At 50.5% G+C, this 19,027-nt stretch overlaps 1 protein-coding gene across 1 annotated transcript; it reads right to left on the reverse strand.

Moving 5' to 3' along the window:
* Window positions 1-951: 951 nt before the first annotated feature.
* On the reverse strand, window positions 952-18,984 carry ERBB3 (erb-b2 receptor tyrosine kinase 3). Its single transcript, XM_045553687.1, has 28 exons — window positions 18,651-18,984; window positions 14,964-15,115; window positions 14,231-14,417; window positions 13,444-13,569; window positions 12,728-12,793; window positions 12,456-12,574; window positions 12,207-12,348; window positions 11,733-11,846; window positions 11,521-11,641; window positions 10,299-10,372; window positions 10,004-10,094; window positions 9,540-9,745; window positions 9,198-9,330; window positions 8,910-9,000; window positions 8,536-8,690; window positions 8,077-8,130; window positions 7,204-7,345; window positions 6,278-6,397; window positions 6,050-6,148; window positions 5,658-5,843; window positions 5,333-5,488; window positions 4,687-4,762; window positions 4,067-4,213; window positions 3,868-3,965; window positions 3,587-3,775; window positions 3,275-3,346; window positions 2,795-3,089; window positions 952-2,615 (listed from the first exon to the last, which is right to left on the reverse strand). The coding sequence occupies exons 1-28, from the start codon at window positions 18,730-18,732 to the stop codon at window positions 2,095-2,097; spliced, it is 4,014 nt and encodes a 1,337-aa protein (XP_045409643.1). The 5' UTR covers window positions 18,733-18,984; the 3' UTR covers window positions 952-2,094.
* Between the last annotated feature and the right edge of the window lie 43 nt (window positions 18,985-19,027).

Here is a 19,027-nt window from a genome sequence, read left to right on the forward strand (position 1 = left end):
GGGGGTCGCACTCTTGCTGAAGCTGGTCTCGAACTCCTGACCTAAAGCGATCCTCCCGCCTCGGCCTCCACAGTGCTAGGATTACATCCATGAGCCACGCCTGGCCAGGATTTGAAAGCCTGCCAGTCTAGAGAACAGACTCCCAATGAAGTAGGATGGCATTGTTGTTCCAACAGTGGGCTTGGGTGGCACCTAAGGGAAGTGTTAAGAAGGAATTGGGCCGGGCGCGGTGGCTCACGCCTGTAATCCTAGATCTCTGGGAGGCTGAGGTGGGAGGATCACTCAAGGTCAGGAGTTTGAGACCAGCCTGAGCAAGAGCAAGACCCCATCTCTACTAAAAATAAATAGAAAGAAATTAGCTGGACAACTAAAAATACGTAGAGAAAAAAATTAGCCAGGCATGGTGGCGCATGCGTGTAGTCCCAGGTACTCGGGAGGCTGAGGCGGAAGGATCTCTTGAGGCCAAGAGTTTGAGGTTGCTGTGAGCTAGGCTGACGCCACGGCACTCTAGCCCAGGCAACAGAGACTCTGTCTCAAAAAAAAAAAAAAAAAAAGGAAAGAACTGGGTGACTGTTTTCTTTTCTCCTGTGGGCCATATCTGATTGGATGGTGACTCTCTTAAGAGTCAGGAAGCATCTGGAGGTTTCAGTATTCCACCTCTAAAGGAGAAAGTGTATGTCTATAGGGCTTTTTCTAACTTCACCAAGCATGTCTTTTTGTTGTGTTACTCCAAGTTGGTTGCTCTGTAGATTCCTAGTAAAACCCTTAAATGAAAAGGACTGTGCATTATGCTTGTTTTAAGGGAATACAAGTAAAAATAGGGCTGGAGAAAGCTGGATGGGACCGAGTAGGACTTTCAAAAGACAGAGAAAGTTAGCTATCCACTGCTGAGGAGCAGAGAAAGGGGGCAGTCTCTTATTTAACACACTAAATGTGTGTTCCAGACAGGAAGCTGGAAAAACTTTGGCATTTTTATTCAGACATGTATAAAAACAAAACAAAAACTTCAATAATACAACATACATTTTCCCCCAGTTCTCCATCCAAGGGGACAGAGGTCTGAAGCTGGGTCTTCTTTCTGTCCCACGTGGAAGCTTCTCACTACTGGATGAGAATAGCTTCTAAAAGTGGATCTCGGGGACCCTTGTGGGTAAGGAGTGGAGATCATTTATAGCACATGTGGGTTATGGTTTACACAAAGATGTCCAGTTATTTTTCCTTCTGACACCCCCCACTACCACTTCCTGAGATGAGGTCTGAGTATAGGACGAGGATGTGGTTGTTGGGGTTAGACTTGATTCAGTGCAAAAATAAGAAAACAATGACCCTTATAAGGCTCTGACTTTTATCAGTTTTCCTTGACACCTTACAGTAGGAGACTTGCACTGGAATTAGGAAAATTTTGAATCCTGGACCTGCTCCTTAATTTACTTAATGTCTTTAAGGCTCAGTTTCCTTATTTGTAAAATGGGATAATATCTATCTCACAGAATTGTAAGAATTATAAAGGATTAAGTGAGATAATGTAGGTAAAGTTTCACGTGATGCCTAGCTCATAGTAAGTGCTCAATTAACAGTAATCAATCTCTTCCAAACCTCTTTCTGAATTCCACAAAATTTTAAGCTTCCCAGTCTTTCTAGGAGGTTAAGAGTCATAAGCCAAAATTTTATAATACTTTCCTCTGCCAGGTCTCCTCCCATTCCTCTTTCTGATGGGAAACAAAGGCACACTTAAGAGCCTAGTCCCAACAAGTCAGAGCCTGAGGGAAAGGGACATGGAGAGGAATCCTTCATATCTCCAGGAGTCCCCGTGAGGAAGCTGAGGAATGGGACTGGGAAAGCACATGACATAGGGAAAAACTTTGTCCTTTCCTGGGGTTAGGAAAGAGAAGAAAGTGCACAGCTGGCTACATATCACAAGAATTTTTTGTCAAAGTGTTTAAAAGCCTCCAAATGTTGAATGGAATTGTCTAGGACTGGGGAAATAGGGCTGAGACCTGTGAGAGAGAGGGAGAGGGAGTAGGGAGAAGAGGGGTACCCTCTAGAGGCACTAGCTGCCATCAAATGCTCCCTGAGTGCCTCAGGGAGCAGGGGTTATGTTCTCTGGGCATTGGCCTTGGGGAAAAGCCTGCTATGCCAGTAATCAGGGTTATCAAAGGCGGAGTCAGTGGCTTCTAGGCTACGTAGAGTTTTGAGGCGGGCATAATGGACATGGGGGGCATGGTGTCCAGGCCCCTGGAAAGCTCTCATCTCTTCATACCCTTGCTCAGCTGTTGGGCAGGCTGCCATGGCTGCATAATCCCCCCCAGGACCACCTCCACCACGTCGCCGATTCATATATTCATAGTCCTCATCTGGAGTTGTGCCAGCAGTGGGCAGGATGGGCACAGGGTGGAGTGGGCAACTCTGTGTGCTGCCCAGAGAGGCACTGAGGTCTGATCCCACATCCATGTACTCATAACCCAGGTCCTCGAGGGAACTTGGTCTTGGGGGACGAGGTGGACTGTGCCTTCTCCGGTTCATGTATTCATACTCCTCATCTTCATCTTCTTCAGTACCCAGGACAGAACTGAGACCCACTGAAGAAAGAGTGCCTTCTCGGGAGGAGGGAGTACCTAAGGGTCGAGAAGAGAGGCTAGGTATGTGGAGAACATGATGGTAATAGGCAGTAGGGGATGGGGGAAATTAGATAAAAATTAATAGGAGGGCATATGATCAGAGACAAAACAATTAAGGGGAACCCAGAGAAGGGATTAGAGGAAGAATTGAGGAAAGCCCTAGGAAGATCAGGCACCTTTGAGGTGTGTATCTGGCATGACATAACCGTTGACATCCTCTTCCTCTAACCCTGGTGGGGAGAGTGGAGTGACAGGAGTAAGCAGACTGTGGCGCTGGGAATGGTATGCGCTGTCTCCACGGGGCCGTGGGCTCCGACTCCGGCTCCTACACATTGACACCTTCTCCTGGAGCTCGGCCTCAGAGCCTGTCACGTGGCCCTCTGATGCCTCTGATGCCAGGCGTGCCCGTGGCACTGGATGCAGAGAGACTGGACGGGGACACCGTTCACTACCTCCACAAACTGCAGAATCCTAAAGAGCAAAATAAACAAAATAATACAAGGAGATTTACATAGAGACAAGGAAAGAAGGAGAATGGATAGTTCAATGCCTTCTTTTTTGGAAGACACAGATTAAACCTCAAGGGTTTCTAATGCCTCCCACACTACCCCTATCATTCTGATCCTAAGACCCAGACTGCCAGCAACAGACCTTACCTGGCAAGCTTCCCCAAGGTTACCCTGGTTCATGGGCATGTATCCAGATGATGGACTTAAAAGGCTCTGGCTCTAGGATGAAAAAAAGTAAGGAAAAGGTTTAAGATGAAGGGAGAACTCTACTCTTACCATGGGGGGCTTTAAGTGGTTAACCTGGGTATCTGTAGGGTTCATGAAGGCTCAGGGTGCAGAGAATTGAGTAATTAGGTTTCTTTCCTCACTTGGGTGAGGCAAACATACAAAATATAACCAAAATGTTTGTACCCTCTTAATATCCTGAAATAAAAAAATAAAAAAAAGAAGGTGTCTTACCCCACGTGGTCGATTAAGTGTTCCAAGTGGTAGGCTGAGGGCAGAGCCCAATGTGCTTGCCAGGTTGTCCTCCTCTGCTTCCAAGTCTATGTCTATGTCTAGTTCTGGCTCCAGCTCTACTTCCTCCAGTTCCTTGTTTGTGAGAGCAGAGGGCTCTGCCCCAGGTGCTATTCCAGATCCACTCTCTCTCTATAGGGGTAGGTAATTGTTAGGGTGAATCCTGGTTCCAGCCAAGTCCCCCTTTCTCTAAATTTCCTTGACACCTCTTAGTCCCTACTTACCTTTATGACCAGATACCGGGGTGGGTCTCGGGCCATCCTGGTGAATTCATTGGCTAGTTCTTTAAAGGTTGGGCGAATGTTCTCATCAATCATCCAACCTAGGGGTAAAATGTAGGAGGTAGAGACATAAATAGGAATAGAGCTATAAGACAAGTAGGGAAGGAAGTCAGAAAATGCTTGGGGTCAGCAGGTAACTCACATTTGACCATCACCATGTAGACATCAATGGTGCAGATCTGGGGCTGTGCCAACCGCTCCCCCTTCTCTAGCAGGTCTGGTACTTCAGCCAATCGCAGCCCTGCATAGGGCTCTGCCCCAAAGGTCATCAACTCCCAAACTGTCACACCTGATGACAGGAAGAAATGAACTAGTAGATGATAAAACAGTAGACATGGGCATGAAGTGAAGGGAAGGCAGAACCTGATTTTTTTTTTTGGTCAGGCTGGAGTGCAGAGGCACAATCATAGTTCACTGTAACCTTGAACTCCTGGGCTCAAGTGGTCTTCCTGCCTCAGCCTCCCAAGTATCTAGGACTACAGGCATGAGGCACCATGCCTGACTAATTTTTTAAAAATTTAAAAATTTTTTTGTAGAGATGTGGTCTTGCTATGTTCAGACTGGTCTTGAACTCCTGGCCTCAAACCATCCTCCTGCGTTGGCCTCCCAAAGGGCTGAGATTACAGGCGTGAGCTACCGCACCGGCCAGAACCTGATTTGACACAAGGATCTGAAGTCCTTAGAGATTTTAAGAGGAGGTCTCAAAAGGCAGCTGTGAAATTTGGGCCAGTGATGGTATAGAGGGCATCAAGATGCACTGACCATAGCTCCAGACGTCACTCTGGTGTGTGTATTTCCCAAAGTGAATACTCTCAAGGGCCATCCACTTAATTGGAGTCTGAGGATTAAAGATAAAGGTGTCACCAGTTGATTTCCACAAATTTTCTTAGCATTTCCAAGTCCCAAGTTCTCTTATCATTCTTTTCTTTGTTGCTCTCTGAACTTAAATCTTTGACATCTTTAGCTTTCTCTCTCTCTCTCTTTTTTTTTTTTTTGAGACAGGGTATCGCTAAATCACCCCAGGTGGAGGTAGAGTACAGTGGTGTCATCATAGCTCACTGCAACCTCAAACCCCTAGGCTCAAGCAATCCTCCTGTCTTAGCCTCCCAAGTAGCTGGGACTACAGGTGCACACCACAATGCCTGCTTAGTTTTTCTATTTTTATTAGAGACAGGGTCTCACCCTTGTTCAGGCTGGTCTTGAACTCCTGAGCTCAAGCAGTCCTCCCACCTTAGCCTCCCAGCGTGCTAGGATTATAGGTGTGAGCCACTGTGCCCAACCTTAGCTTTCTCTTCTTGAACTTACCATGAAGCACCTGCCCTGCCCCTGAAGGAGACCATTGACTGCTCCCTATCCTCATGCTTCACTCCACTCCCACCTCCTTACCCAGACCTTTGTGTTACCTCACCTTGGCCTCACTGTGTAGTAGCTGTTTATCGTCCGGTGGCAGCAGATCGGCCACACCAAAATCTGCCACCTGAACCTGACTAGGTGACTTGAGTAGCACATTTCGGGCAGCCAGGTTCCTATGCACCATACCATGCTCCTCAAGGTAGTACATACCCTATAGGGGAAGAAAGTATTCTCAGGGTTGGGAGAATCAATCAGTCATTGAGATCTAGAATCCTCCCAAACCCTGAGGGCACCTCTCAGAACTTCAACCTTCCCGCCCCTTCTCTCCCTGCCCCCACCCAGGCAGTTCTTATTATAGGGCTCCTCCAGGCTCCTCTCACCTTTGCAATTTGTACTCCCCAGTTGAGCAGCAGCTGTGGCCCCAGTGCCCCCCGGTGTTGTCTCACATGATCCAGCAGGGAACCCAGAGGCAAATATTGGGTGACAAGCTGTAGAGATGACCCTGGGCATAGTCCCAGCAACCGTACAATGTGGGCATGGTCTAGACTGCCAATGGCCAGCATATGCTAAGAGACACAAGAGGTGTTATCCAGGAAACAAACAGATTCACGTACACTCTACACATGTACACCCAGACCGGGGATCCCCCAATGTTCAAGTATATCAACATGGCTAACATAGTAGCTGCTAACACAGGACCATGCTTCTACATGACTGTATCTAATACTGTCCTCGCTCCTAGTAGCATACAAAATCCTTTTCCTTCACTTACATCTGTCACAGCTTGAAAACTCTGCCGTCCACTCTTGTCCTCAATGACTTTAATGCAGACTGGAATCTTGATTGATTCACCCTCAGGGATCCACACTCCCTGGGAAGTTTGGGGCAGGCAGGAGTCAGTCTAGGGTCATTCTCCCCAGGTCAGCCCTTTGCTAAAATTTTTCTTCCCTTTGCCCTAGATCCTTTCCCCACCTCTCCAGCCTTCCTGTGGGTCACTCACTTTGTGCACGGTTCCAAAGACACCCGAGCCAAGCACTTTAAGCTTCCTCAGCTCTGTCTCTTTGAAGATTCTGGCCAAGACTTTGTTAGCCTTCTCACTGGGATCCAGAGGCTCTATGCTCTGAGGAGCAGATGGGAAGGAGGTATTCAGGGAAGCCCATTCTCACATCCCACTCCAACCCACTGCCCGTAAGTGGATGCCAAACACAGCAGAGCCCAAAGGACAGGAAGAGAAATTGTCTTTAGTCCTGGAAAACACTGTAGGCATATTGAGGAATAACAGACCCTGTGGAAATTTTTTTTTTTTCCAGACAGAGTCTTACTCTGTTGCCCGGGCTAGAGTGCTGTGGCATCAGCCTAGCTCACAGCAACCTAAAACTCCTGGGCTCAAGGGATCCTCCTGCCTCAGCCTCCCAAGTAGCTGGTACTACAGGCACGCGCCACCATGCCCAGCTAATTTTTTTCTATTTTTAGTAGAGATAGGGTCTTGCTCTTGCTCAGACTGGTCTCAAACTCCTGACCTCATGTGATCGTCCCGCCTTGGCCTCCCAGAGTGCTAGAATTACAGGTGTGAGCCACCGTGCCTGGCCAGTGCTCTATCCGTTTCAAAGCACTTTCACATAATCGGCTTTTACCCTTACAGCCATACAGAGGAATGTTATTTCCTCCATTTAGATACATAAACTTAGACACAGAGAACAGAAGGAACTTCTTCAAAGTCATGTGGCAAATTAACGGCAAAATCAGGACTAGAATGCATGCCTCCCATTTCTCTGAGCAGTGTTCTTTCTAGCAAATCACACTATCTCTTTGAAGAAAGGGATCAAATCTCCAGGGAAAGAGGAGGGGAGTGATGCTCATCCCATCACTGACTTCTGGGTGCAGATGGCACAGGGTACCTCTCAAAATTAAGCTTTAAGTACTCACCTCACCTCGTTCCAAGTAGCGTCTCATAGCCCTTTTATTCTGAATCCGGCGCCCACGCCAATAGAGAAAAGTGCCACCCAGGATCAGGAAAATCGCTACCAATCCTACTACCACCGTCAAAGCCATTGTCAGATGGGTTTTGCTACGGAATATAGAGAAACCCAGCATTATCCTGGGTATATACCTCCCTTACAAAGATCATCTATACCTGTGCCAAGGTATGGTGCAGATCTGGGACAAGAATTTAACTTTCTCACACGCACACAGACACACACACACACACACACACATATATCTCCTTGAGCACTGAAGGGACTAACCTAAATGTAGACCACCCTTAGGCTAGTACAATTTAATTTTAGGAAAGGAAGGCCAGAAGACTGGATTCTTTTTTTTTTTTGAGACAGAGTCTCGCTTTGTTGCCCAGGCTAGAGTGAGTGCCATGGCGTCAGCCTAGCTCACAGCAACCTCAAACTCCTGGGCTTCAGCGATCCTACTGCCTCAGCCTCCCGGGTAGCTGGGACTACAGGCATGTGCCACCATGCCCGGCTAATTTTTTCTATATATATTTTAGTTGGCCAGATAATTTCTTTCTATTTTTTTTAGTAGAGACGGGGTCTCGCTCTTGCTCAGGCTGGTCTCGAACTCCTGACCTTGAGCGATCCACCTGCCTCGGCCTCCCAGAGTGCTAGGATTACAGGCGTGAGCCACCGCGCCCGGCCTGGATTCTTATGTTTCAAGTCCAGGGATAGTGGACTATGTATATAAAAGGCCAGAATGAATAGAGATTCACTCTGCCCTGCAGGTAACCACCCTCACCCTAGCTTCTCTCTCAAATATCCCCAGCTTCCAGAATCTCCAAGCCCATTATACCTGATCAGCTCCGATGGTTGGCCTAAACAGTCTTGTAGCTCTGGTCCTTTACACCTAAAGAAGACAGTCAACACCTTAAATGGGAGCTTGAACAACAGAGGCTCAATTCCAATGGCCTCAACCTACAAAAGCTGTTTCATAACCTATCATGGCATCCTATCCTCGAGCCCAAAGCCTATCCCAAGACATGGCCTCCACCTCCAGCTCATAAGCCCTCCCTGAGCCCCTCTTGTAATGAAACTCCTGTGAGCTGACGTTATTTCAGGTCCCCAAAACTATAATTTTGTGCTGTTAATGAGTTTCTTCTTCTCCAATTATTTATAACACAGAGGGGAGTGATCCTTAATTAGGGGGTAATCCTTAATTCACAGTCCCCCTCTTTTTTCTGCTCTCTTCACCCTAGCTCTGTGCTCCTACCCTTCAGCCTGACCCCTCTTCTCATCATTTTGCATTACTGACCCTTGGGTACAGTTCTCATGGCAGGGACGACATTCATTCTGAACATCCGGGTACTTGTAGATGGGGCCCTTGGCACCTAAGACTCCATGGGGGCAGCTGCTCACACAGTGGGGCCCATCTCGAAAATGGGCACACTGGGCACAAGCATCGGAGCCCTGAGTGGAAGAAAGCAGGTCAGGAAGAATTGCATTTCAAGGTCAATGCCATACCGCTCAGCAAAGACCAACCCAGCCATTCAGGATCCTCCATCCACAATCCCTAGCATTATCTGGCCTCCCTATGCTGCCTCTGGGATTTGGCTATATCATTCCCTAGATGCTCCAAGTGTTGCCCCTTGCCCATCTGCCTTAGCAATTGTGGTGCTGCTACTATACCGAGCTATTGCACGTGGCAGTGCCCTCCATGGGTTGGCATTCCGGGTGGCAGGAGAAGCATTCAGCCTCATGGGCAAACTCACGAGGCTCCCTGCAGTGGGGGATAAAGGGAAGGGGGTCACTTTCAAGTCCTAACCATAATGCCCTAATCCCACACCCACAGATCTCCTACCTCATTCCCACCAAGGCATATGCAAAAGGTTGTCTAAAGGCTGTCAGGTACCACCTGAACAGCTCCATCCCAGGGCCCCACCCCTGCCTGTTCTTGACTATGTCCCCTCACTGTACCCATTCAGAAAGTTGCAGTGGGTCACACAGACACCTCCTCGGCTGTAGTTCCGACAGGATAAGCACTGACCAGGGCCTGGGCCCCAGCATCCCCCAGAGGAGCACAGTGGGTCACAAACTTTGCCCTCTGCCACTGGAAAGGAAGGGGTAGATTAGGAGAGGAGTCTGAGGACTCCTAACAAGCCCTCCCCTGAAGTCTTCCTCATTACTGCTTCCAACCTAACATCCCCCTTCTCTGTGGTTCCATCCCCAAGCCTACTCCCACTTCCAGGGCAGAATAATCCTTATACCCTGTCCTGCCTGACTACCTGTTCTCACCACCCAGTGGGCCCTTTCCCTCACCGCATTCTCTTCGGGGCCGATTATGCTTGATGTCTAGTCTCTCTTCTGAAGGCCCCCGAAGCAGCTTGGTCCAGTTCAAAGAATGGTGGTAGCAGAGCTGCCGATTGGCACTTATGTAGATACGCCCAGCACTAATTTCCTTCAGGGATCGGAGGCCCAGGGATGTTACATTCAAGTTCTTCATGATCAACAATGAGAAGCCCCGGCTGAGATTAAGGAGACAGGATGAGAGGGGACACTACTAAGGGAAAATTAACCATGCAGTGGATTCATTTTATTCAACAAATTTGCTCCGAGCTGGTCAGACCCATCGAGAGGGATGCCTCTCCTTTTGCCTTTTCCCCATCAAACTCTCAAACCCTCTGGGCCTCCTGTATGAGTCAGTCCTTGTATTTCACCCAAGAATGCCTACAAAACAGTGATCATTGCCTGGAGATGCCATCAGCTCCACACCCCTTACTCACTTGTAGAGGCTTCTGCCACCAATGGTTGTCAGGTTGGAAAAAACACTGAAGTTGTGCATGTGGGGAGGCCAGGATTGGATGTTCAGGTAACCTGAGGGGTTGGAGAAAGCCATGTCAGCAGGGAGTCTTCTCCCCTTCCTCTTTCTCAGCTTTTCCTGGCTCCTCCTCTGTAACTTGTTTTTGTTTTTTTCCTCCCCTCTAACTTGGGACATGATTTTCTCAAGTAGTTATACCACAGTTGATGCCAGTGGTTCACCTATTCCTCTCAAAAAGGGCAGCCTCTCCTCCCACTCACCTGTGATCTCCCGTACTGTCTGGAAGACATTGAGCTTCTCAGGGTCCAGGGCAGGGATCTTGTGCCAAGGGTCTCTGGGGAGAACAATAAAAAGCAGTCAACAAGGTAGGGGTATAACAGGTATTAGCAATGAGAACACCTAGCCTCCAAACTTCGTCTCTAAATATCACTCTCCACTAAAAGGAAACAGGGTTCTTTGGAGAGGCTGAGGTGGGAGAAATATAACATGAGCCTAGAGCATCTTGTACAAAAAAGAAAGTACTCAAAGAATGAAGGGTACAGCCCAAAGAACACAGGCACCAGTTTGAAGGGGCTCCCAATGGCCAAATCAGGGACAAATAAACACCAAAATAAATAATGATTCTAAAGGATTATAAACCATTGAATAGGCTGGGCTTGGTGGCTCACACCTATAATCCCCATAGTTTGGAAGGCTAAGGGGAGTGCTGCTTGATGCCGGGACTTCGAGACCAGCCTGGGCAACTTAGTGAGATGCTTGTCTCTACAAAAAATTAAAAAATTAGCCAGGCATGATGGTGTGTGCCTATAGTCCCAGCTACTTGGGAGGCTGAGGTGGGAAGATAGCTTGAGCCCAGGAGTTCAGGTTGCAGTGAGCTATAATTGTGACATTGCACTCCAGCCTAGGTGACAGAGCAAGGCCCTATCTCTAAAAATAAATAAATAATAAGATTATGTTAAAATAAAAAATTAAAAGAAAAAAAACAGGCAGCCATAGTGTTTCTCTCTCTCTCTCTCTCTCTCTCTCTCTCTCTCTCTCTCTCTCTCTCTCTCACACACACACACACACACACACACACACACACGCATTTAAGTGCTGTCCTATAAAACAGGAAGTCCCTTTGCTCTTTGTTGCTCCAAGAAGCAGAATTAGGGGAAATAGCTGAAAATCATGGGGAGGCAGATTTTTATCTAAATTTAGGGAAGAACTTTTAGAAAGCTTTAAGAAAAAGGATGTACTGTTGTCTCTGTCCCTTGTTCCTTGGCAGGGTGGTGCTGGATTGCTTAAGGATGTCCCTGTCAGGGACATCCTTAAGCAATGGATGGGAGGTTGAGTTAAGCATTCCCCTAGGTCCTTTGTAACTGCTAAGACTTTATGACTTAGATTCCTAGTCAGCTCCACATAGGAAGGTTTAGGCCAAGGAAATGAACCGTGAGGGGTAGATGGGGTGCAGGACTGGGGAGAGAAGGCAGAATCTCTAACCCATTGAGGCCAGTGATAAGAAAGTCCAGGTTGCCCAGGATCTTGGTGCAGTTCACAAATCCATCGATGTTGCTTGAGTCCACAGTCTGGAAGCGGCTCCCAGAACCTGTCCCCTCACAGGCTGCAAACACAAAGGAGGCTCAGTGGGGGTGGTCTGAACAGTCTTAGAGGAAAGGATGTCTCTTTACAAGTTCTTACCATCTTCTACTCACCTTTGGGGCATAGCCCCCCACAAGGTTCACACATCTTGAGTCCATTTTTATCTACTTCCATCTTGTCAGGAGGACAGGCTCTGACACAGGACGTTAGATCCACCACAAAGTTGTCTAGGGAAGAGGAGGGCACCATTAGAGGTGAGGGAGGAACACTGCCAACCACCAGCTGAACCCCCCCTCTGGGCCCTTCTCCCTCCCGCTCTGCACTGGATTTGTCCCCACCTCCCACCCTAGGTTCCTTGAGTGCTGTCCTGTAGATTAGAAAATCCCTTTGCTTTATGTCGCTACAAAGCACAGAAGTAGGGGAAATAGCTGGAAGTCATGGGACGCAAGTGGAGGAACTCTTTGATGGTGGTTGGATGATCATGACCAATTTGCCTGCTGAGCTCCCCACTTGATGCCTTTTGCCTCCCAAAATTTTGTCTAAAATTCTGGATCCACTACTGTCAGTCCTTCCCCTCAGACACTTACGGGGACAGCTGGCTACACAAACTCCTCCATACTGGTACTTGGTGTGGGGATTGGGTTCCAGCTGGAAAGTTAGCTTATTATAGACAAGAGGCAGTGGACACCGGGGTACACAAGCTCCACTGTCATTGAAGTGTCGGCAGGCCTGGGAACATAGGAGACTCATAAAATTCATGTTACATATGTACCCCTACCTCCTCCCCAAAGCCCACATCCCCATTTCCATCCCAGGTAAACGGTAAGAGTACATACAAAGCAGTCCGTGTCCTGAGGGCCTGAGCAGCCCCCTGCACACTCATCATGGCAGCACTGGTTGGGGTTGGGCCCAAAGCAGTGACCATTACACTGAGGGGCACAGATGGTCTTGGTCACTATGGAAGGAGAGAAAGCATGGCTGTCAGGGCTCTTAGGACTGCATTCTGAGGTCCCTGCTCATCACTACCCCCAGGGTTGACACAGGCTTGGGTAGGCAGGGATATGAAAGCGTATGAGTTTGAAATTTTTGGAGGGAAGTTCAAACCCACATGTCTGGCAGTCTTCTGGTCCAGGACCCCAGCATCGTCCCTTGCAGACCTCATGACAGGGGGGACCTGGTTAGGAAGGAAGGCAACACAAAGGGCTGTCAGGGCTAGGACAGGTTTGCTTGAATCAACAGAGTATGATGTCAGCACACAAAAACCTCAATCCCAAGAAGCAAACAGCCAGGGCTGTGTCCCTCCCTGCCCTTGGAGAGCAGGGCTGGGCTCAAGTGAACCTGTCAACAAAGGGTGGAGCCACGCCTCCACACCACCCACTGGGCAGCTGAAGGGGAGGGACTGGGGCAAATGCCAACCTCAGCCTCAGTCCCAACCCAGGAACTTGGTTTCTCCTTGGCAAACTGAACCTAGCAGGAAGATATGGGTGTGAATGGAAAGGAAGCAGAAGATTATGTTCAAGGGTAGGTGGGTTCCAAGGAGAAGGGGGTAGATTGTGATGGAAAGAGTAATGGCTGTGGAGTGGAAAGATCTGGATTCCCTGCTTAGCACTGAGAAATCTTTTTGCCCATCTTCTTGATATACCTCCTCTGTGGTTTGGGTTCCAGGGGAACTGGCCTGGTCCCTCCTGGCAGGCTCTTGGGTCTAGGGCCTGAGGTATTTGTTCAGTGGAGAGATGGGTTCAGAGCAGGGATGTAACGATGATGGGAAAGGAATCACTCTGGCCGGGTAGGGCAGGGGGAGCAGTCTTTATCATGGCCACTCACAGCTTCTGCCATTGTCCTTCACCACAATCTCAGCGTCTCGGTCCCTCACGATGTCCCTCCAGTCAATTGTGTCCATGTGACAAAGTTTATCATTCTTCTCAATATAAACACCCCCTGACAGAATCTCTGAGGTAAGGAAAAGAGGTGACAGAGTCAAGGGCTACAGCAGAACTCCACCTTCCCACCTTCCCGCCAATCTAGAAGACATCTGAGACTTAGCAGCACGGGAAACGGGGCAGACAGATATGTCCAATTAAATTCCAGCTGCAGAGAAGGCTCGCCTTATAAGAGGAGTCAGGCCAAAAGAAACTCCTGCCTCTTCAGACACCTGTCCAGATCCGGTTTAGCCAGTGGGGGAAGGGAAGGGAAAAAAGGAGAACATCTCTGACTCAACACCCTCCCCCAGCCCTACCTGTGTGTTTTCCAACTGACTGGGACAGGGAGAAGTAGCAGGTGGCCAGGTGGTATTTAACCCCTATGTGCCTCCGGCCTGTGGGGGTCTGGGAGGGAGTAAAGGTAGGATTCCCAGGGAAGAAGGGACATCAAGGTACACTACTTTGACATTAGAGAAATGTGTAACAGATCCAGCTCCAACTCTAGCCCCACCAGGACAGAGGACCCTTTCCCTGGAGCAGATGCCCTCAGCTCCCCACTGGGGGCCCTCTACTGTTAAGGAGGTGGGCACCTTGGAAGGGGCACTTAGGGTGAACAGTCTTGGGACATCATCAGGGAGGTGCCAGTCAGCAGGTTGGCTGAGAGGCAAGGCCAGGAGTCACCAGGAACTGACCGGTGAGCTGAGTAAAGCGGAGCTGACGCAGAGCGTGGCTGGAGTTGGTGTTATAGTTCAACATGACAAAGATGGCAAACTTTCCATCGTAGACCTGCGTGCCCCGCACCACTCGGAGGTTGGGCAGTGGTAGTGTAGAGAATTCATTCATGGCCACGAGGACATAACCTGTCACTTCTCGGATCCACTGTGATGGAGCAGATTGTGTCAATGAGAGGCATGACAGGGCAAAAAGTCTCAGTCCCCTCTCCCTCCCCTGGAAACCTTAACTCTTTTAAGTCTTTCTAATTACTATTTTGCAGTAGGGAGTAGATTGTGTCACAGAACGCTGTGACTTCCAACAGGGAAGGGAGAGAACAGAAATCATAAAGGAATTCTAGTTTCCTACTTTTTTCTTCTCAAAGCTCTTCATGCCAAGAGGGTCCTGGCTGAGTTCCTTCCTCATCTCCCCAGGTGCCTCTCAGTCCTCAGGTGTCTCTTTGTGTTAGTCCCTGCTTCCTTTGCACCATCACAGAACACCACCTGCCCCTGCTCCCCTATATATCCCTGGCTACGACAACAGCATAGGTCCCCAGTTCCAGTCATTGTCCCCATAATCATAGGTTTGAATCTTAGGAGCTATTGAGTCCTAGGAATGCTGAACTCCAGCAGAGGGTAGCCCTGAAGAAGGGAAGGAGGCTTCTATGGGGAGAATGAAGAGCAACAGGTCAAGGAAGGGGACAAGCACTCAAACCTGCAGGAAGGAGAGGTCGGCATTGTGTCCTGTGAGCACAATCTCGAGGTTCCCCATCACCACCTCACACCTCTCGTAGAGCTTGTACAGAGTCTGGTATTGGTTCTCGGCATCACCAGTCACACTCAGCCCATTCAGAGTCCCAGGACACACTGTTCAAAGTGGAGGGAAGAGTGGCAGAGGGCTGGATGCAAGTTCTTAGCCCCATTTGCCATCCCCCAAGACCAGCCCCTCGGTTGCTCTCTTCCAGTAACATTCAACAGGATAAGAAGGCATTTGCCTCCAACCCTACCCACCAGGGACAGATAGGCCCATAATGGCCTGAGAGCCTCCTCTCTTCTTAGAATCCCCCACCATCCCCTGCATGCAAAGGTGAAAGGGTTTCCTTTTTCTTCCAGAGACTCTCTGTGACTCTTTTAGGTACTGCTTTGGGCGCTAAGGGGTTAATCAAGGAAGATGGGATTTTTTTTTCCCCCTCTCTAGAAAGGAGAAGTTAGGAAAGGACCACAACTTTGATTACCCTCTTCTCCCCCTCCAACTAGGGCACTGACTTCTTTACCCTCATCCTGCCTCTCTCTCTAGGTCCTGAAATAAACATCTCTTTGGGGCTAGCACACAGCCCCTATTGTGTCTACTGAGGGTGGGATGGGGGCAGAGGGTGGGGGCAGTGCCTGGGGCCACAGTCCAGCCCACAATGAGGCGATTCTATCCAGGAGGAGGGGGCTGCCCCACCCTGTCCCCAGACACCCCGTCCTCAGCAGCAACCCCCCTTCACCCTCAAGCCTTGGGCTCAGACTAGTGACCTCACTAGAGGGGGGAGCTCTGGTGGTGGTGGTGGGGTGTCAATGGGAGCTTTGTCTTTAAAGGTGGAAGATAAGGAGCTGGCTGCCTCCCCCCTTCCTAAACTCTGGCTTTCCTTCTCACTCCCTTCCCCTAGTCCAACCACTCCAGCTCCCTCAGCATCACTCTCTAGCCCCAGAGTATTTTTCAGCAAATACAGAGAAGCCTGGAGGGAAACAGTAGCACACTGCCCATTCTAAACCTTCCATGCGATTTCATTGTTAGAAGAGATTCATTAAAAAGACTTCCAACATGGCAATCCTTACCCACACTAGGGGGAGTCTAGACCAGAGGCACATGAGGCGTGTCAAGTCTTGGGAGTTCACTTTTCTTTGTAAATTTGGAGGGCAATGGGCTGTGGGAAATCTTGGACCCTGAAGCCCCACCCCAGCCTCTCTCCTCTGGCTCAGAGACAGACTCGTGTGTGTGTGTGTGTGTGTGTGTGTGTGTGTGTGTGTGTGTGTGTGTGTGTGTGTGTGTGTGTTGGGGGAGGTAGTAGGGGGTAGATACCACCTGTTCCAACCACCCTTCCCTGAGGCAGCTCAGTGGGAGGCAGGAGTGGGAATGCAGGGAGGGAGATGGTGAGGCCCCAACTCCTCCTACTAGATACACCCCTAGCCTGACCGCTTGATCTTTAAGTGTTTCACTTCCCTATCACTCCACATGAAGGGAAGAGGTTGGCTAGTTTCAGCAAAGAGGGGTAAACTGGCCAGGAGCTCCCAGGAGCCTGGGAACTCCAGTGTCCTTGGGCTGAAATGAAAGAGACTAGAAAGGTTTGTTATTTCTGGAACAGCCCACCCAATCCCCCTCCTGGCAGGACACCCCCTTTTCCAACTTAAGGCGCCAATCCTTTTCCCCACATAAGGGAGGAGCCAAGATTTCTGCACAAGGAAGTACGGTGTGTGTATGTGATCGGTGTGTGTATGTGAGTGCACACACACATACACACAACATACACATGAGCACATACACATCTCCCCTGCTGGCCCAAAAATCTATACTGATCTGCCCTTGGATCTCCTTACAGGAGGTAGTTCAGGTGGCCCCATCCATCCCACCTGCCCAGAAGTATTTGTGCAGACTTTGTGTCTGTGCTTGGAAGGATACAGTGTTAGAGGTCCCACTTCTCTGTCACCTTGAGGGTAAAGTCCATATTATACAAACAGGGGGCAAAGGCCCTGGGCGGGAAAGGAATAAACAACACCTCTGGGGAGGAACCAGTCAGCTTGGGGAGTAGGGTGGGGGAGGGGAATTATGAAAATCCCTGCTGTACCCAGGGAGCAGGGACACAGGGAGGGGCAATGTCACAGGCCCTCCTTTGGTAGAGAGCACTGAGGCTGGGACAGAGCAAGAATCTCCAGCCCTCCTCAACCAGAGGCCTCCCCTTCAGCATCCCCCACCCCCATCACAGCCAGGACAAAGGGGCTATAGAAGGACTGAGACAGGGCCGGATGCCCAGAGGCTGCAGGATCCAGATAAAGGGTAAAGAGACCCAACCATGCCTGCCTCCTGCCTCCTCCAGGGAGGGTGGCCAGAATCTGGGATTCCTGGGTTCCTGGTTGAAGATTCCAGGGGTCTGGATGGGACAGTTATACAGCCACTCCACTGGTCCCTCCCACTGCAGTCCCCAGACCACCACCCCCCTCCACCAGCTGGGAGTGTTCACATCTCCAAGATCCCAGGATCTAAATTTAGGCCCAGCAACTGTGGGGGAAGCACAGGTGGTTTCTCCCACTCCCACCCTGGGGAAGGGGCCCTGGCTGTGCCAAACCCCAAGCTGAGATCTGGGGGGATGGGAGGCGATCAACAGGACTTCAATTCCAGCAACACTAGCACCCGTCAGGTGTCCATGGTCCCAGAGACACCGAAAAGGGGTGGACACAGATAGCATGGGAGTGGGAGGAGGATTAGAGAAGAGCAATCCAGGACTCTGTCTAGAGTCCTAGAGACAGTGTCAGACAATAAACAGAATGGGGGCAGTGGGCAGAAGCTGGGCCTAGAAGTACTTCTCAGGACAGGAGGCTCAGAAGGTAGCCCAAGTGCCCCCTTAGCCCTCAGGCTGGGGAGAGAAAAGACAATAGGCTGGACGTCCATGCCTCAACAGCTCCTGGCCGAGGGGCTTGTGTATAGTAGATGCTCAATAAATATTAGTTGAATTGACCTAGGTCTTGGCAAAGAGAGGTTGGTCAAGTTGGGGACAGGCCAGCTCTATTATTTGGAGGGAAAGCGGGCAGCCAACCTCTGCTGGGCCTCTCACCCTGATGTCACCTGGACTTGGCCCTCTGGTTAATCTCAGCCCTCCCCAGGGCAGGCTCACTCACGGAAGAGGAGGTGCCGCTCCTGTTTTTCCAACACCAGAAAACAACAACCCCCTCCAACCCTTCCGTAGCTCCGCCCTGTCGGCAAAACAACGAAACTGAGGGTTGCTGAAATCAGGTGCGGGGTTGGGGGCAGGGGGCAGGGGGCTGGGGGCTGGAGAGCAAACAGAAGCCCTTCCTCAGAGATCCCCACCTCCAACCATCTCCTGTTTGCAGAACGAAGGTCCCCGCTCCGCTCCCTGTAGGGCCCCTCACAAGTGTGAACTACTTGTTCGGCATCAGCCTCATCAGGGGAGACCAATTAGAGGGTCGGCGACGCGCTGGGGAAGGGGGCGCCCAGGAATACCGTCCCCACCCGGACCACGCCAAGAACTCGAGCCCGACCGCCCCCTCTCAGGTGGTCGCAGAGGACCCGGGGTCAACACCCCCACCCCCACACCGCCTGAGCCCCTGCCCCCGCCCTCAGGGAGTGCGCGCACTCGCTCCGGCTCCCGGGTTCCAAGCCCGCCGGTGCTCCAGCGCCGCTTACCTGCCTGCGAGTTGCCCACCTCGGAGCCCCGGGCCAGGCTGAGAAGTAAGCCCAGCACCTGCAGAGCCCCGTTCGCCCTCATGACTTCAGAGGACGATGAAGGGAGCCCAGCCGAGTCCGGCCCGGGGACCCCTGGACTAGGACATCGAAGCGAGAGCCACCTGAGCCGCCAGCGAGTTGGTGGCGGCGGCGGCGGCGCCGGAGGTTGCAAACTGCAACCGGAGCCGGAGTCCGGGGCGGGATGGCAGGGGAGGGGTGTATGTCTGTTGGAGAAGGAGGGAGGGAACGCAGGGGGAAGGGGGTGAGTCACGGCCGCGCCCCCTCCCGCGGAGGCTGGAGTAGGGATTGCTGGAGCCGCGGACAGCCCGCCCCGAGCG

Source organism: Lemur catta, chromosome 6 (assembly GCF_020740605.2).
Source record: "Lemur catta isolate mLemCat1 chromosome 6, mLemCat1.pri, whole genome shotgun sequence".
NCBI classification, from domain to species: domain Eukaryota; kingdom Metazoa; phylum Chordata; class Mammalia; order Primates; family Lemuridae; genus Lemur; species Lemur catta.